Source organism: Drosophila suzukii, unplaced genomic scaffold (assembly GCF_043229965.1).
Source record: "Drosophila suzukii unplaced genomic scaffold, CBGP_Dsuzu_IsoJpt1.0 scf_4, whole genome shotgun sequence".
Classification (NCBI taxonomy): domain Eukaryota; kingdom Metazoa; phylum Arthropoda; class Insecta; order Diptera; family Drosophilidae; genus Drosophila; species Drosophila suzukii.
Window position 1 is genome coordinate 5,121,108 of NW_027255927.1, and position 16,032 is coordinate 5,137,139.

Consider the following 16,032-nt stretch of genomic DNA (forward strand, 5'->3'; position numbering starts at 1 on the left):
CATTCTCTGAAGGGCTGGAGGCATTGAAAACCACACGTAACTTAGTGGTTGTACTTTCCGGCTTGAGCACGGCATGATGCGGAAGGTAATAACTGGCAGAATTATGGGTAGGACGGACCTCTTTTATGTGATTGAGGTCGAGATACTCTTGAATCACGGAGTCGTATTTGGCTTTCAGCTGACAGTCCCTCTTTAGGCGTTGCTCGGTTCTTAGGAACTGCGACAACGCGGAGGATCTGGAGTGACCGAGGGCGGACTTTACGTTTTGAGGATCACGAAACGGAAGACTTACGACATACCTGCCGTTATCGTCTCTCGTAGTCGTTCGGAGAAAATTTTCCTCACAAGCCAAATCGGAAGATTTTGTCACTTTTACTGGCAGATCCTCCACCTCCCAAAATTTGGTGAGATACCTATCCAGGGACGTGTCAACTGTGTGGGAGATTCGTGTGGAAAAAACGGAAATCTGATTTTCCCTTGGAGCAGGAACGGGTCCTGTTAGGATCCACCCGAAAATGGTTTCTTGCCCGAGGAGAGAGCCACAAATATTCGGCCGGGTGCCGCTTAGGAGAATGGATGGCAGTATGTCGGCCCCGACCAGAATATCTATCTGTGCACTCTCGTAGAACTTTGGATCCGCTAGTGACAGTTCGGGAAGATCCCGTAGAAACTGTTGCGGAATCGGACAAGATGGAAGGTTTCCAGCTAATTGAGGAAGAACATAGGCCGTCGTGTTTATTTGCAAGCCAGGCCTGGTCGTAAAACGGATGGTAAACTGACAGAGCTTTTTGGATTCAGCGGATACTGTCTGGTTTAAGCCTGATACTTGGGCTCGGATTACCTGGTGAGGCAACTTAATTAGTTCGAACAGCCGCTCAGAAATGAAGGTTGCCTCTGATCCTGAATCTATCAAGGCACGAGCTTTAAAATTCGACCCCAAGTGACATAAGTCAATTATGGCGGTGCCCAGCAAGACGGATCTATACCCCGTCGCGAAGTAATTTTGTACTGTAGAGTCCGTGGACCGGGAAGCGGTGGCAACTGGTGTACTTGGTCTTGATCTGGGTCTTGGGGCGGGATTCGAAGGCGATTGGGAGGAGTTGCCTCTGTGTGGTAAGGTGTGATGGCGGCCGCGGCACGTAAAGCAACTATGAGTGCTCTCACAATCACGCAGCTGATGCCCTCGTGCGAAGCAGTTAAGACACAGCTGCTTCCTCTTTATGTATGCTGAACGCTCGTCGACCGGCATCTGGAGGAACCGTGCACATGTGCGGACAGGATGGTTTTCCTTCTTACAAAGGTCACATCCTTTTGGCTTGGGTGCTACCCTTGTCTCGTAAGAATTTATTCTTCGAGGCGCTGCAGTGGGGGCGGATGTTTTTGGCAGAGATTGACTCGAGCCCGACGGCCGTACGTCGTCTATGGCTTCTAAGGTCCGGTGACGCTCCGTATGGAAGGCGTTCAGTTCCTGCCACGTCGGAATCTCTGCCTTATTGTGCAGGGACTGTTCCCACAAGGATAGCGTGAGCTTAGGAAGTTTGGAGGAGCACATGTACACTAGGAGGCAATCCCAATTTTCTGTTTCAATTCCGGACATTTCTAAAGCCGTAAGGCAACCCTGGATGGTACGTTGAAGTTCACGGATAGCTGACCCAGATTCCTGATTAACGGACTGCACATTGAAAAGTATTTTCAATTGGCTATTTACTAACAACCGCTTGTTTTCGAAATGCTCATCTAGGTTAGCCCAAGCTGAGCGAAAGCCGTCGTTAGTAAGGGGGGAGTTTGACACTATCGTGTGTGCATCGCCGCTTGTTTTGGCATTTAGGTGAAACAATTTTTCGACTGGCGTCAGCCTTGGATTGTTTATGTAAATGGCCGTAAACAGATCCCTAAAGGTCGGCCACCGCAGATAATCTCCGGTGAAAACCTCGGTATCGCACGGAGGCAGCCGACATCCAGAGGGAATGTAAGTCTGGGTAGGAACAGCTTGAACTTGGGGAGTCTGGGCTATCATATCCGCGATCTGAGCCCCACATCTCTCGTAAACGGAATAGCAGTAGCCGTATTTAGCCTTGAGAACTGGCAAACTATCAGCTGCACTGTCTCCGGCTTCTGCTATGCACCCGGTGCATTCATCGTATTCTGCCTTGATGCGGTCCCATAACGCGCGTATTTCTTCGCGGCGGATGTTCAGCATGGACAGAGTAGGAGGGATCGGCGAAGGAGTGTTTGGATTCAAACTCACTCAGCCGATCTGAGACCTCAGTAAATTTGCTTAGAGCGATCTGGGAAGGTGTTAGTGCCATTTTGACGTTTGCACGGGTGACCCTTTTTCGGGGCGACGAGGTCTTGGCAGTTAGTTCGGGTGTGGGCGGATCTACGGATATGCCTGGGACTACGGCAGGTGGAATAGACAACTTGTTGTTATCACTTCCAGCGGACATTTAAAGAGAAATGACCTTTATTTGGGTCTGAATCTGTTCGCCTTTGTTTATGTCGGATAAATAGGAAACCTGGCCTACTTCTGGAACAGTGGAACGAGGTGTCGACAAAAAAAGTAGTGGATCGGAGAAATAGAAATTGGAAGCAAGTACCGACCTGGTTACTTTGCGGAATTAAACCCAATAATACGGATTAGGAACAGTGAGTGATGAGTTCGAATATCACCCGTTGAGAAGTAATACTATAATATTTAACCCTTTTGGTATATGTATTATGATTGGGATCAAGTTTGGTATATTTTTGCTGGTATTTTTTGCGTTTGGATAAATTGAGGGGGAAAAATACCAACTATGTGTATATATATAGTCCCCGGTGGAGTAATTGTAATATTTTCGCCTTTATTTAAACTTCTGAATGAAGAAAAAATACCAAAATTTGTTGGCCGGAGGATGCGATCGGTTGATTATTTAATATTGGAGTATTTCTTTAATTTGATTTAATATTCCGAGGGAAAAATACTAAAAATATACCAAAAAAAATGGTGGACGGAGGATGCTATGCATGCAGTGGAGTGCTGGTATTTTTCCCGTTTAAATAAAATAAATTTTACGGAGTAAATACCAAATACCAAAAAAATTTTAAAAAGTTTGATGGTAAATAAAACACAATGACCAAAAAATTTTCACGTCGGTTGGTGTAATTTTTGTATTTTATTATTTTTTACTGGATGGCCGACGGAAAACTTTAATTAGTCGGAACGGGATGGTAGAGTTAAAAATTATAAGTGACTGTATGTCGATATTTGTATATATGTAGATATTTGTATGGATGTAGATATTTGTATGGATGTAATTTTCGCCGGTTTTAAATTTATTAAATAATTATTGCAGGCGGGGTATGTGTTGTTGTATTTGGAAAAACGAAAAAATATGTGCAAGTATTTTAACGGCTGCGGATATACAGAGAGAAAAATCTTGAAAAGTTTTGGGGGCCTGAATTGGCAGAACACTAGAAATTTAATAATTCTCACTGTATGCTTGGCTTATATTTGCACAATATTTTTTCTAAGCTTGGAATTTTTTCTCGATTTTGTATATGTGTATGTAAGTTTGGATGAGCGGCCAAATGCAATTAAAAAAGGAGTCGGAAAAAATTGGCAATATGGCCGCACGTAGCAAAAGGAAAATCGAAGAAAAAATGGCGAAGTAATTATACCCGTTACTCGTAGAGTAAAAGGGTATACTAGATTCGTCGGAAAGTATGTAACAGGCAGAAGGAAGCGTTTTCGACCCCATAAAGTATATATATTCTTGATCAGGATCACTAGCCGAGTCGATCTAGCCATGTCCGTCTGTCCGTATGAACGCTGAGATCTCGGAAACTATGAGAGTTACAATACTGGGATTAGGCACGCAGATTCCTGAGATTCCTGCGCAGCGCAAGTTTGTTTCAGTAGAGTGCCACGCCCACTCTAACGCCCACAAACCGCCCAAAACTGTGGCTCATACAGTTTTGATGCTAGATAGAAAATTTTAACTGAAATGTATTGTTCTCATCAATACCTATCGACCCAAAAAAAAGTTTGCCACGCCCACTTTACCGCCCACAAACCGCGAAAACCTGTGACGCCCACAATTTTCATGCTAGATAAACAAATTTAACTGAAATGTATTGGTCTTGTCAATACCTATCGATTGGTCCAAAAAAAATTTGCCACGCCCACTCTAACGCCCATAACGCTTAAATCTGTATACCGCCGGTAGGTGGCGCATTTTAATCTCGCTTTGCTACTTGCATATCTCTATTTAGCTGAGTAACGGGTATCTGATAGTCGAGGTACTCGACTATAGCGTTCTTCCTTGTTTTTAATTGCCATTGTCGGATTTAATCGGACTAGGATTTTGGACAAATCGTACAGAAAGTCAAACGAATTATATTTTCGAGTGGCTGACTGCAGACCGGCAATTAATAAGACGAAAAGCTTTACTTATCTTATCCGGCTCGAAGGACCAAAATGTACGCCGGGGGGTAGCGGGGTACCGTGGTGGCGCTGGTGGAATGGCGTGGGAGGCGACGGCGGGAAAACTGGCGGCGTCGGCGGGCTGCTTCGCTGGGCTTCGGTGGCTTGCTGCTGGTGCGTTTGCTGCTGGTGCGTTTGCTGCTGGTGCTGCGGCAGCTGTAGGGGAAAAACCACTCGAACGCGTATTGCCCCTTAACCCTAGTACTCACATCGACGAAAACCGCGAGCTAGCCATAGGAGTGAGCGAGAGACAAACAGGCTGCTAAAGGTTTTCGTCGGGTCTGTTTTTCAGCGCGGTACTCAGATGAGCTAAGGAAATACCAGATAAAATACCAGATTTCGCGAGTGAATTTTCGATGAACGCTGTTAGCCGCGGCCCAAAGAATAAGAATTTTAAATTTTGGCGGTGTTCGTGCAAAGGCGATGTGTAAACTAAATATTAAAAATAAAAGGAAAACCCCAAAATAGGATGCAGGAGGTCAGTGCAGGTGAAATAGAACGCCTGATCCAAGCTGTTGCCCTTTATTGCGATTTAACCGACAGGAAGCAAAACAACAGTGGCAAATCCGCAGAATAGTTGAAGTGCTGGAGGAGATCCACTAGAGAATCCCAGTGGGAAGGAATATGCCGAGTGGGACTTGGCTCTCTACATGGACATCCTGCCGGGCGTCTCCTCGCAAAGAAAGTGATCTCCGACGACCTCTCCATTAGTACTCCGTACACCACCACCACCAGTTACTTGGCAGCTTAAGCGGAGCTGGAAGACCCGCTGGCTTCTATAGGGAGGAGGAAAGTGGAGCGCCCGCTAAGGAACAGTTGGAGAAGTCTTAGCCAGCCACTGCCAGGTGTACCAGCAGACTCCTTTTTAAATTTCAATTTTAAACCCAACTGCTTGACAGTAAGACCATGCTACATGCATTGCGGGTGAACTTTGAAAACTTCGGTCACACTACAAAGAATAAGATATTTCGACTAGTGAAACTCTTAGCCGATCTGAGTACTAGGCTTTAATCGGAAATAAGTGCACGCACAAAAGTTATCTTGACAAAAGTAGGCGGGGGTACGACCGCGGTTTATTCAGATGAACTCCAGAAATCGAACTGACTTAGTCTAAGCTCCGCTCTGCGCTCCAAAGCGCAGCGGAGACTTCATGGAGGGAGCTAGGAACAGCGCAGGAGAGCGGGAGCGCGAGAGAGCGGTAGAGCGGTGCAGCTGGTGCAGCTGGATAGCGGGGCCAGTCCAGATTCGCCGGACATTGGGCCTGAACATGTACTAATGTATACTGCTGATTTTAAGCTTTGCTTATCATATAATAATGTTAAGTCTGGTTTATGCTTGCAGTCAGATATTAATAGATTCCAGGAATTGGTCAGTACAACCTTTTGAATTTAAACTATTTAAAATGCAACGTTATGACTTTCTATAGGGGTACGCCAACGTTCATGAGTTACTCTCTTCAGAACATGTCCCTGGACCGAATATACTCAGTAAACGATTTAGGTGTTCTCCTAGATCCTAAACTTAAACTACTGCAAATAAAGCTATGAGTGTTCTTGAGTTTATAAAACGTTGTTCTAAAGAATTTGATGATACATACACTACAAAATTATTATTTACCTTTCTTGTCCGTCCTAATTGATAATACAGTTCTTCCGTTTGGAGTCCGTTCAGAAACAAATTCTTCTTTTTGCCTTACGTGGTTTGAACTGGGATCAAAACGTCAGGTAGCCTTCTTACTCGAGTAGTTTGCTATTGATTAATTTGCCTAGTGTAATAAATCGTAGAACAATGCTTTGTACTATTTTTATGAATAATCTTATCAGAGAAGATATTATATAATTTGTTCCACAACTTCTATCCCTGTATTAAAAACTAAAATCTTAACTCATTTGCTTTAGTCTTGTTGATCTATGTTTTGTCCTGTCTTTATTTGTTTTATGTACTTTCCTCGCGAACCGTATTTGCCTGAAATAAAAATGGGCCCGTCCGTAAGAAGCACGTGCTTGGTGCCGTTTGGGCACTTGTTTGTACTGCTCTCAGTGCATCAACGTTCAACAACAATCTCATTTTCTATCACATGACCAACAGGGGGCAGTTTTAAATCAAGGAGATCATGAAACCGTTTTGGAAAACGATAATTCTGGACTTCAGCGTGTTGGTATAGCTCCTGGAAAAGGTCGCACCCCAACAAGTTTAGCTGCCATAGGAATGATCTTAAAATGATGTAAAAAATACTCAAATTCTTACATTTCGATTTTCGGAAATCGTTACGCTAGTAATTTGAAGTGTAAGATTATCTTGATATTTTTCGAGCTATTTTTAATTTTCTATTAATCGGAAAGATCTGTAAGTAAATTTAAATGCGTTGTTGATAATGGCTGCGCGATCGACGGTGACCAAATAGGTTTTATTTAGTTTCATCATGGGGCCATGCTGGCATTTGAGGGTTGACAGTTGATGATAATGATCCCCTCGTCTACTGCGGTAATTGGTGGCTGGGCTGCGTGCGGCAATAAGCTATCCCACCAGAGTGTACTCCGCGGGAGCAGGTATCGTGCGTGGCTATCTTGCAAAGCATCGCGTCGTTGTTTGTAGAGTAATCAGTGACGGCCAGGACTCCATTGAAGGTGCAGAAAGGTGTGGTTGCGTACGACGGGAAAACCGTGATCTTTTTACAAATGTTCTAACCCTTAGGCAGAGCGCCCAAAATATGCTCAAGCATTTTTCTCTAGCCCGTCAGTTTCAGATCAAAACGGGATTCAATTATCAAGCCTCTCTCTGGTTGAGCAAAAACACTTTTTCTGTTTCTCTCGTGTAAGGTGTCTGAACGTTACTAGATCAGGAACACAAAGTGGCCCAAAATAACAGTTGGGACCGGTGTCAAAACAGCTTATTTTCAGTAGGTGAGCAATGATTTTTGGCTGGAGTTACAAAATGTCTTTCCTGATTTTGATATAAGTCCCAAATTTCCTATAATGCTTTACAATTTCAACATCTTAACGAAAATTGCATACAATTTTAATTGCAATTGTGTAGCAACAGGATCTTGGAGAGCTCACTTATATGAAATACATTTTGTTTTGTGATACAATTTCTGAATACCACTTTTTGTAGGTAAACGATCATAACTAAATGGGATGATCCTCTTGTTCTAAAGAATTCGCGGTTAACTTTTATTATTGAGGAGAGGAGTGAACTCCTCCCCTTATCCACCAAAAACGTATTCTCACAAAGTCATCATCCTATGTTAACCTCGCGGTTAACATATTTGTGATCAATCTGCCGACTAATCTTTAAAATGTTACCAATTCTTAAGCAAGCATATGGCACCGCGGCTTCTTGGTATATTATGGACAACAAAGTAGGTTTTCAAAAAAACAATGGTAAGCACTGTCTTGCATCATATGGAGTTGCCTTGTTAACGACTACCCCACACGCGTAGGTCCGAAGAGAGGGTGAACTTTAAGGGCGGCGTGCGCCTGGTGGCGCTCGTGGCAGTCGCTCGGGGCGATCGTTTTATTCTGTTAACAATTCAAATCAGCCTCATACATTTCAAACTAACTTAATCTTACCGCAGTGTGCCCTCCTACGATTCACAAGACAATGAAAAGCACAATTTATGGCGGCATCCATTAAACCGATATTAGTAGGCCCGCACTTCAAGGGCCAAGAAATCCATACGAGATCGGATAAATTAACAAATACTAGATTTCTCTTACAATACTTAGTCTACCTATCGATTACAATGTTCGACCGTCGACATCCCCGACCCCGTGAAGAACCGCTTCACTCAAATCCAAAACTGCAAGTTTTGAGACGGGCCGCAGCATTGTCCGAGATAGGCCATTGTCGTTCACGCGCACAGTAGCGCGTCTGACGACTCCATCAGCTCCGCTGTAGACCTCCTCCACGATTCCCTTGCGCCACTCTCGTCTGGGCAAGGCAGGATCGCAGACGAAGACCATATCGCCCTGGCGGATGGGCTCCGTTCTCCGGCACCACTTCTCGCGGCGCACAAGCGTAGGCAGGTACTCCAGGACCCACCTCCTCCAGAAACGGTCTCGCAGCATGCGAGCAATCCTCCACTGCTTTCGCGTAGAACCCTCCTTGGGCAGCTCCGCATCCAATCCAGGCGTATTCGGCAGGTTAGCTGCTCCCTTGAGCAGATCATTTGGCGTCAACGGCGCCTCTTGGTCCGCATCCACCGGCAAGTGGGTGAGCGGACGCGAGTTGACTACATTCTCCGCCTCGATCAGGAAACTCTCCAACACATGATCCCTCGGCGCAACTTCCTTCAGGGTATGGCGCAGCACTCGTTTGACGCACTGCACCATCCGCTCCCATACTCCGCCCTCAGACGGGTTCGATGGGCAATTGAAATCCCATTCAATGCTTCTGCTGGACAACTCACTCTGTATCCTCTCCGTCTCGAACACGTCTCCAAATCGCTTGGCCTCCCTGTCAGCTCCCACGAAGTTCTTGCCGTTATCACTCCGCAGTCTATGTACTGGTCCTCTACGGCAGACGAAGTTCCTGATCGCTATTATGCAGGAATCTGTCGACAGGTCATGAGCCAACTCCAGATGAATCGCCCTTGTCGTCAAGCATGTGAACAAGGCGACCCAACGCTTCTCTCTGTGACGGGATACAGTCACCAGCAGTGGCCCAAAGTAGTCCAATCCGGTGTACTTGAATGGCCATCCTCCCGCTTCCAGTCGATCCTCTGGTAGGGGTCCCATTATCGGCGGCATCGGCCGCGTTCGCTGCAACTTGCACTCGTTGCACGACGAGATTACTTCCTTCAGCACTCGTCTCATCTTCGTGACCCAGAATCTCGTCCGAATCTGAGCAATCGTCGCATCCACGTTTTGATGCTTCAACTGGGCATGAAAGTGCCTCACAATCAAATCCGTAAGACTGTGCCTGTGTGATAGTATTACGGGCCTCCTCGCACTGTACGGCATGCACAGCGCGGCATCAACTCTCCTTTCCGCATTCCGCCGACCTCATCTCGTCGGGGAACGACTCCAACTGGGCCTGTCTGACTAACAGGTTCTCCGCGGCCTCACACTCCGATGCAGTGAGTCCGTACTCCTCGATCTCGCTTCTCTGCTTGCGACACCAACGCGCAAACCTCAAGACCCATGCTGTGGTCCTCACCAGGCGACTGAAGCTCGAGAATCTCTGGAACGGAATGGCAAATTCATCCGCGGCCACCAATGCAAACTCACCGGGCATCTCCTCTTCATCAGGCGCATCTGGAACACGCTTAGTTCCCTCCTCAGGCGCATCTGGAACACGCTTAGTTCCCTCCTCAGGCGCATCTGGAACACGCTTAGTTCCCTCCTCAGGCGCCGGCCAGCCGCTCGATGGCTGCCTCAAAAATGCGGGTCCACTTAGCCAACGTGATTCCGGGCTAAGGTCCGCCTTATTCTGCGACCGCGTCGCATCATCCGCTGCGTTGTCGGCTGTAGGTACCCACCTCCACTGGGAAACCTTCGACGACTCCAAAATCTCCGCCACTCGGTTGCCAACAAACTGCTTGTACCGGCGGTGGGTGCTGCCGATCCATCTCAGCACCGTCTTTGAGTCCGTCCACAACACCGTCTCGCTGATGTCCACACTGTGCTCCTCCTGGACAGTGTTCATCAGTCTGGTTCCAAGAACCGCTGCCTGCAGCTCCAACCTTGGGATCGACATCGTTCTCATCGGCGCGCACTTCGTCTTTGCGGGTCTCGATCGTCGTTGCCATCTCTCCAAAGGAATCGTTGGGAACATCGATCCTCGGGTCGGATCAGCACTTGGTGGAACATCTCCTTGATGTCACCGCAGACTCCGACTGCTCCTTCCCTGAAGTGGAAGAGCACGGCTGACAAGGGCTTGTAATGCTGAGGCCCCTTGTCCAGCGCCGAATTTAGCGAGGTTCCTCCAACCTTGGCTGCAGCATCGAACACAAGCCGGACCTTACCGGGCTTGTTCGGGTTTTCGACACCAAAATGTGGCAAATACCATAGCCGGTCGCTCGTCACCGCGACCTCATCCTGCTGCAGCTTCCTCGCATATCCTTTGGATACGTAATCCTTGATGATACGATCGTATTCCAGCGCCAACTGCCCGTTGCGCTTCAACTTCTTCTCCACATTGATCAGCCGTCTGTGCGCCATCTCATAGCTCCGTGGCAGCACAGCGTAGTCGTCCTTCCAGAGTAATCCCGTCTGGTAGCGACGCCCCACTTTCACCGTGGTATCTTCGAGGATCCTTTGTGCCCGCGCGTCATCGCTGCCTGCGACCTGTGGCGCGAGCTTCACACCAAAGCTTTCCATCTCGAAGTAGTCCTCCACCATCTTTTCCATCGTATCATCCATTGACACGGCTAGAAGGCAGGACCTCGGTGACGGCGTAGTCGATTGCCCACTTACTGGCCCAAACACAACCCATCCAAGCTCGGTTGCGGCCGCATACGGTCCCTCTCTGGCAAACCGCCTCGTCCTAAGTGGCAATCCCAAATGTCCATGGTCCAGTCCGATGAGCAACTTAGGCACCACGTTGATGTAGGGCTTCATCGGCAGACGCGCATCCTTATGCACGCCCTGGACATCTCGTCGACCTAACGTCTGCATTGGCAGACTCAGGCTCGAAACGGAGTACACGTTCCTTAAAGCGTGGCGAGTGGAATTCCCAGCTCCACTTATCTCTAGGCTCACCACGTTGCTGGGCTCTCTGCTGGCCCTTCCTCCAAACCATTGTATATTCAGCTGTCGATGTACGCCTCGCACTCCCAGATCCCTCCGTAGCTCGTCATCGATCATCGTGACGGAGGATCCTTCATCCAAGAGCGCGTATGTATCCACCTGGCGACCAGCTCCGTACAGCGTTACTGGCAGTATACGGAACAAAAGTCGGCCTCCTTCGGCGTCAACGCAGTTTAAGTTCCTCTGCACGGGTGCCTCCGCTGGCTGCGGGGCCCTTATCTCCAGGCTGTTTCTGGGGACAGCCGACTGTAGGCTCCCCTCGTGGTCCCTGTAACCACCTCGTGGCGAAGACCTCCTGTCCGGGCCGCGTCTGAAAACTGCTGACTGCTTGTTTCCTCCGTTGTGGCTCCTGAAGCCACCTCGCTGCGCCGGCCATCTTCGCTCCTCGTCCGCACCATGTAGCAGACGGTGATGCAATCTGCGGCATCCGTTGATCTGGCACTCGCCATGTACATCGCAGGTTCTGGTCGTATGTCCACTCCGTAAGCATGTGAAGCAGAGCCGATGCCTCCTCACCATGCTCCACCTACCCGGTGGCGAAGCTCCAATGAACTCCCTGCAGCTCGTCGCAGCATGTTGCTTTCCACAAATTGGACAACCTCCATGCCGATCATCCTGTTGATCGCATCCGTTCTGGTCGACGCTCGCATGTAGAACTCGACGCCTCGGCTCCTTTCCCTCGACGTCCAAAACCGTACACACGACGTTTGCGTACTCCTGCAGCCACACGCTGAAGTGCGCCACAGTGGGAAAGGGCTCGATCGATGCAGCGTGCCTGGCCCAGTCTACTCTCTTGCTCGTAGGAAGCTTTGCCACAAGCTCCTCCATTAGCGTTGGGTTCCGCAGGTGCTGCTCCGCCTTCGCTGACTGCAAGAAGGCCGTGAGGTTACTCACTCGGGTTGCGAAGGGAACGATCCTCGCCAGGTGCTGCTCCGAAATCGGCGGCACCTCTCGCACGCTGTTCAGCTGGCTGCGTATAAGCTGCTCCGGTCGGCCGAACCTAAAGCGCAGCTGCTCCATCACGGCGCTGACGTTCCCAGGGTGAATCAGCAGCGACTTCACTGTCTCGCGTGCTTCATCCTTCAGCGCCTTTAACAACCTCTGGTTGTTCTCCAAGTCTGTGCAGTTGTATGCTTGGGTCGTCTCCACAAACGCACAGTTAAAGATCGGCCACTCCTCGGGCTGCCCTCCAAATACAGGCAGGTCCGGAAGCTTCCTTGGCCCGTACACTCTTTGGGATTCATTCGGCGTTATCGGGGCGTAGGACCCAACAAATGGCGATGCTGTTGCCACGTTGTGGGTGCTCCCGCCCGGTAGCACGAATCCATGCGCTGTCTGCGCAACACTTGTAGCACACAGTGGCTCCACAAAATGATTGCTAGTCGTTAGCAATGGCGGTCCACTCCAAGATGGCGGCAGCGTGCAGGCCGCACTGCTCGCACCGACACCGCTATGTGGGACCGGCCCGACCCCGTTAGTTGAGGCCTCACCGTTAGATGTGGCTAATGGCGGTCCGCTCCAAGATGGCGGCCGCCCCGACGCTCCACTGATGGCGCCATCTGCGCTTGGGCCAACTGCGATTGGCGCGCAATTGGCGGTGCTCACACTGTTCAGGGCTTTAACATGCTTTAGCTCCTCCTCCAACGCCGCAATCCTTTTCAAAAGGTCCGACGTGAGGGACTGGTTCGTCTCCGGCTCTGATCCCGCAGCTGTGACAGCAGTACTCCTCGGTTGGGACGCTACTGTAGTCACCGTAGTGGCTGGGCTAGAAATGGCCGCCGCCGAGGTTATGTTCACTCGCGGCCGGTTTTCTGCTCCACTACTCACTGGCTGCTGATCCGCTCGCGTTGCTGTAGGGGTGGCTTCCCCTCCTCTCAGCCACGAGCTCCTCTTCGGGGAATGCTGCATCCTAACAGGTCCAAATACGGCGCTGCCTCAGCGCTCTCCAAAATGGCGGCACCTGTGCCTTCTGGCCGCTGGCTGCGGCAGGCGATGCTTGACGCTCCTTGCGTCTTCTGGCCCGCTGTCTGCGGACCCCGTGCTTGGCGCTCCTTGCGCCTCCTGACCGCTGTCTGCGGTCTCCTTAACTGACGCGGCCTGCGTCTCCCTGTCGCTGACTGCGACTCCGTCCGTACCCAGTGTTCGGCGCTGTCTGCGCCCGTCTATGTCGCTGCCTGCGACTCCTCTACTGGTACGGGAATTGCTCCTGGCAACTCTCTAGCTGGTCGTCAAGCCGTCCTCCAGCGCAAGTTGCCCTTACAGTCTCCCTAGGACTGCGAATAAAAGGAGTTGTCTTGCATCATATGGAGTTGCCTTGTTAACGACTACCCCACACGCGTAGGTCCGAAGAGAGGGTGAACTTTAAGGGCGTCGTGCGCCTGGTGGCGCTCGTGGCAGTCGCTCGGGGCGATCGTTTTATTCTGTTAACAATTCAAATCAGCCTCATACATTTCAAACTAACTTAATCTTACCGCAGTGTGCCCTCCTACGATTCACAAGACAATGAAAAGCACAATTTATGGCGGCATCCATTAAACCGATATTAGTAGGCCCGCACTTCAAGGGCCAACAAATCCATACGAGATCGGATAAATTAACAAATACTAGATTTCTCTTACAATACTTAGTCTACCTATCGATTACAATGTTCGACCGTCGACAAGCACACTTTTTTAACCAACATTATGGTTGCATTGATTTCCGTACTTTTTTTTACTCGTAGAGTTAAAGGGGATACTACATTCGTCGGAAAGTATGTAACAGGCAGAAGGAAGCGTTTCCGACCCCAAAAAGTATATATATTTTTGATCAGGATCACTAGCCGAGTCGATCTAGCCATGTACGTCTTTTTGTCTGTCCGTCTGTGCGTATGAACGCTGAAATCTCGGAAACTATAAGGGCTAGTGATTTCCTGAGCTTCTTGCGCTTAAATCTGTATACCGCCCACATAACCATATATTGAGATAGCGGGTAGTTTGCGCATTTCAATCTGGCTTTGCTGCTTGCATATCTACATTTCCCTTTGGTCCCTTTAGCCGAGTAATGGGAATCTGATAGTGGAGGTACTCAACTATAGCGTTTTTCCTTGTTACTTCTACTTTTGTATGATGATAAATATATATATACATACATGTATACTTAATAGATATGTATATTTGACTAGAAAAGTCTGAACACATTTAATATGAAAAGACACTTTGGCCAGATTCTGATAACCAAAGTGTCTCATAAAAACAGGCTCCCAAATAGAGCAAATAGAAATGCTCAGTGTCTGAGCGGGACACTAAAAACCAAAACACTTTAAGAGTGTCTTTTCGATTTCATTTTTCAAAAAAAAAATGGAGACTTTTTGGGAGCTCTGCATTTAGGGTATTTAATTAATATGTGGATTATGGAATCGAACTAAAATACTTTAATAGTTGAAAACCCATCAAACTAACTTTACAAGTAGGATCACCTGTAGCTGATCAATAAGAATTAGGCTTTAATTGTATTCATGGTTTCGGTGAGTTGGCTTATCTGCCTTTGCGTTACTGTATTAGTTATTACTTGTCTATTATTTTATGCTATCAATTGAGCTTCGGTTATCCTAGTTATACCCGTTACTCGTAGAGTAAAAGGGTATACTAGATTCGTCGGAAAGTATGTAACAGGCAGAAGGAAGCGTTTCCGACCCCATCTAGCCATGTCCGTCTGTCCGTCTGTCTGTCCGGATGAACGCTGAGATCTCGGAAACTATGGGAGCTAGGCTATTGAGATTTGGCGTGCAGATTCCTGAGCTTCTTACGCAGCGCAAGTTTGTTTCAGTAGAGTGCCACGCCCACTCCAACGCCCACAAACCGCCCAAAACTTTGGCTCCTACAGTTTTGATGCTAGAATAAAAATGTTAACTGAAATGTAATGTTCTCATCAATACCTATCGATTGACCCAAAAAAAAAATTGCCACGCCCACCCTAACGCCCATAAACCGCCCACAAATTTCAAAAAATCGTAAGTATGAACTATCAAAGATAGAGAATTGGGATTTCAGATATAGATTCCGTAGCCTTATACGCAGCGCAGGTTTGTTATGCGAATATGCCACGCCCACTCTAACGCCCACAAACCGCGAAAACCTGTGACGCCCACAATTTTTACGCTAGATATCCAGCTTCACAGGATACGCTTCGTCATCCAGCGTCACAGGATCGGAAGCTTAACCCAGCTTCACAGGACACGCTTCGTCATCCAGCGTCACAGGATCGTCAGCTTCATCCATCTTCACAGGATACGCTTCTTCATCCAGCGTCACAGGATCGTCAGCTTAATCCAGCTTCACAAGATACTCAGCTTTATCCAGCTTCACAGGATACTCAGCTTCATCCAGCTTCACATGATTCTTTGTTTCTTTGAAAACCAATTAATACAGAACCGACTTCTCATCAACTTAAAACCTACTAGAAAAGGTCCACATACCATAGACATGCCAAATGATCAATTATCGTCAGCTTAATCCAGCTTCACAGGATACTCAGCTTTATCCAGCTTCACAGGATACTCAGCTTCATCCAGCTTCACATGATTCTTTGTTTCTTTGAAAACCAATTAATACAGAACCGACTTCTCATCAACTTAAAACCTACTAGAAAAGGTCCCCATACCATAGACATGCCAAATGGTCAAGGCTACAATTTCAGTCCCCACGGTAACGTAAATTTTATCGCAAAGGGAGTGTTAAGCAGCATCAAGAAGATATGAAGGACCTTAATCACAACCATGAACCTCCGCAGCTGAAGGAAATATCCTTAAAAGTTAATGATTTGTTTGGTGCTTTC

The 16,032-nt window shown here is 48.0% G+C and overlaps 3 protein-coding genes across 3 annotated transcripts; all 3 read right to left on the reverse strand.

Moving 5' to 3' along the window:
* Positions 1 to 8,205: 8,205 nt before the first annotated feature.
* On the reverse strand, positions 8,206 to 9,429 carry LOC139354924 (uncharacterized). The gene has a single exon (XM_070999173.1). It carries the CDS (start codon positions 9,427 to 9,429, stop codon positions 8,206 to 8,208), a length of 1,224 nt encoding a protein of 407 aa, XP_070855274.1.
* A 13-nt stretch (positions 9,430 to 9,442) lies between these two features.
* Positions 9,443 to 10,165, reverse strand: LOC139354925 (uncharacterized). The gene has a single exon (XM_070999174.1). The coding sequence runs from the start codon at positions 10,163 to 10,165 to the stop codon at positions 9,443 to 9,445; it is 723 nt and encodes a 240-aa protein (XP_070855275.1).
* Positions 9,945 to 13,813, reverse strand: LOC139354929 (uncharacterized). Its single transcript, XM_070999178.1, has 2 exons — positions 13,689 to 13,813; positions 9,945 to 13,637 (listed from the first exon to the last, which is right to left on the reverse strand). Exon 2 carries the CDS (start codon positions 13,123 to 13,125, stop codon positions 10,171 to 10,173), a length of 2,955 nt encoding a protein of 984 aa, XP_070855279.1. The 5' UTR covers positions 13,126 to 13,637; positions 13,689 to 13,813; the 3' UTR covers positions 9,945 to 10,170.
* Positions 13,814 to 16,032: the final 2,219 nt, after the last annotated feature.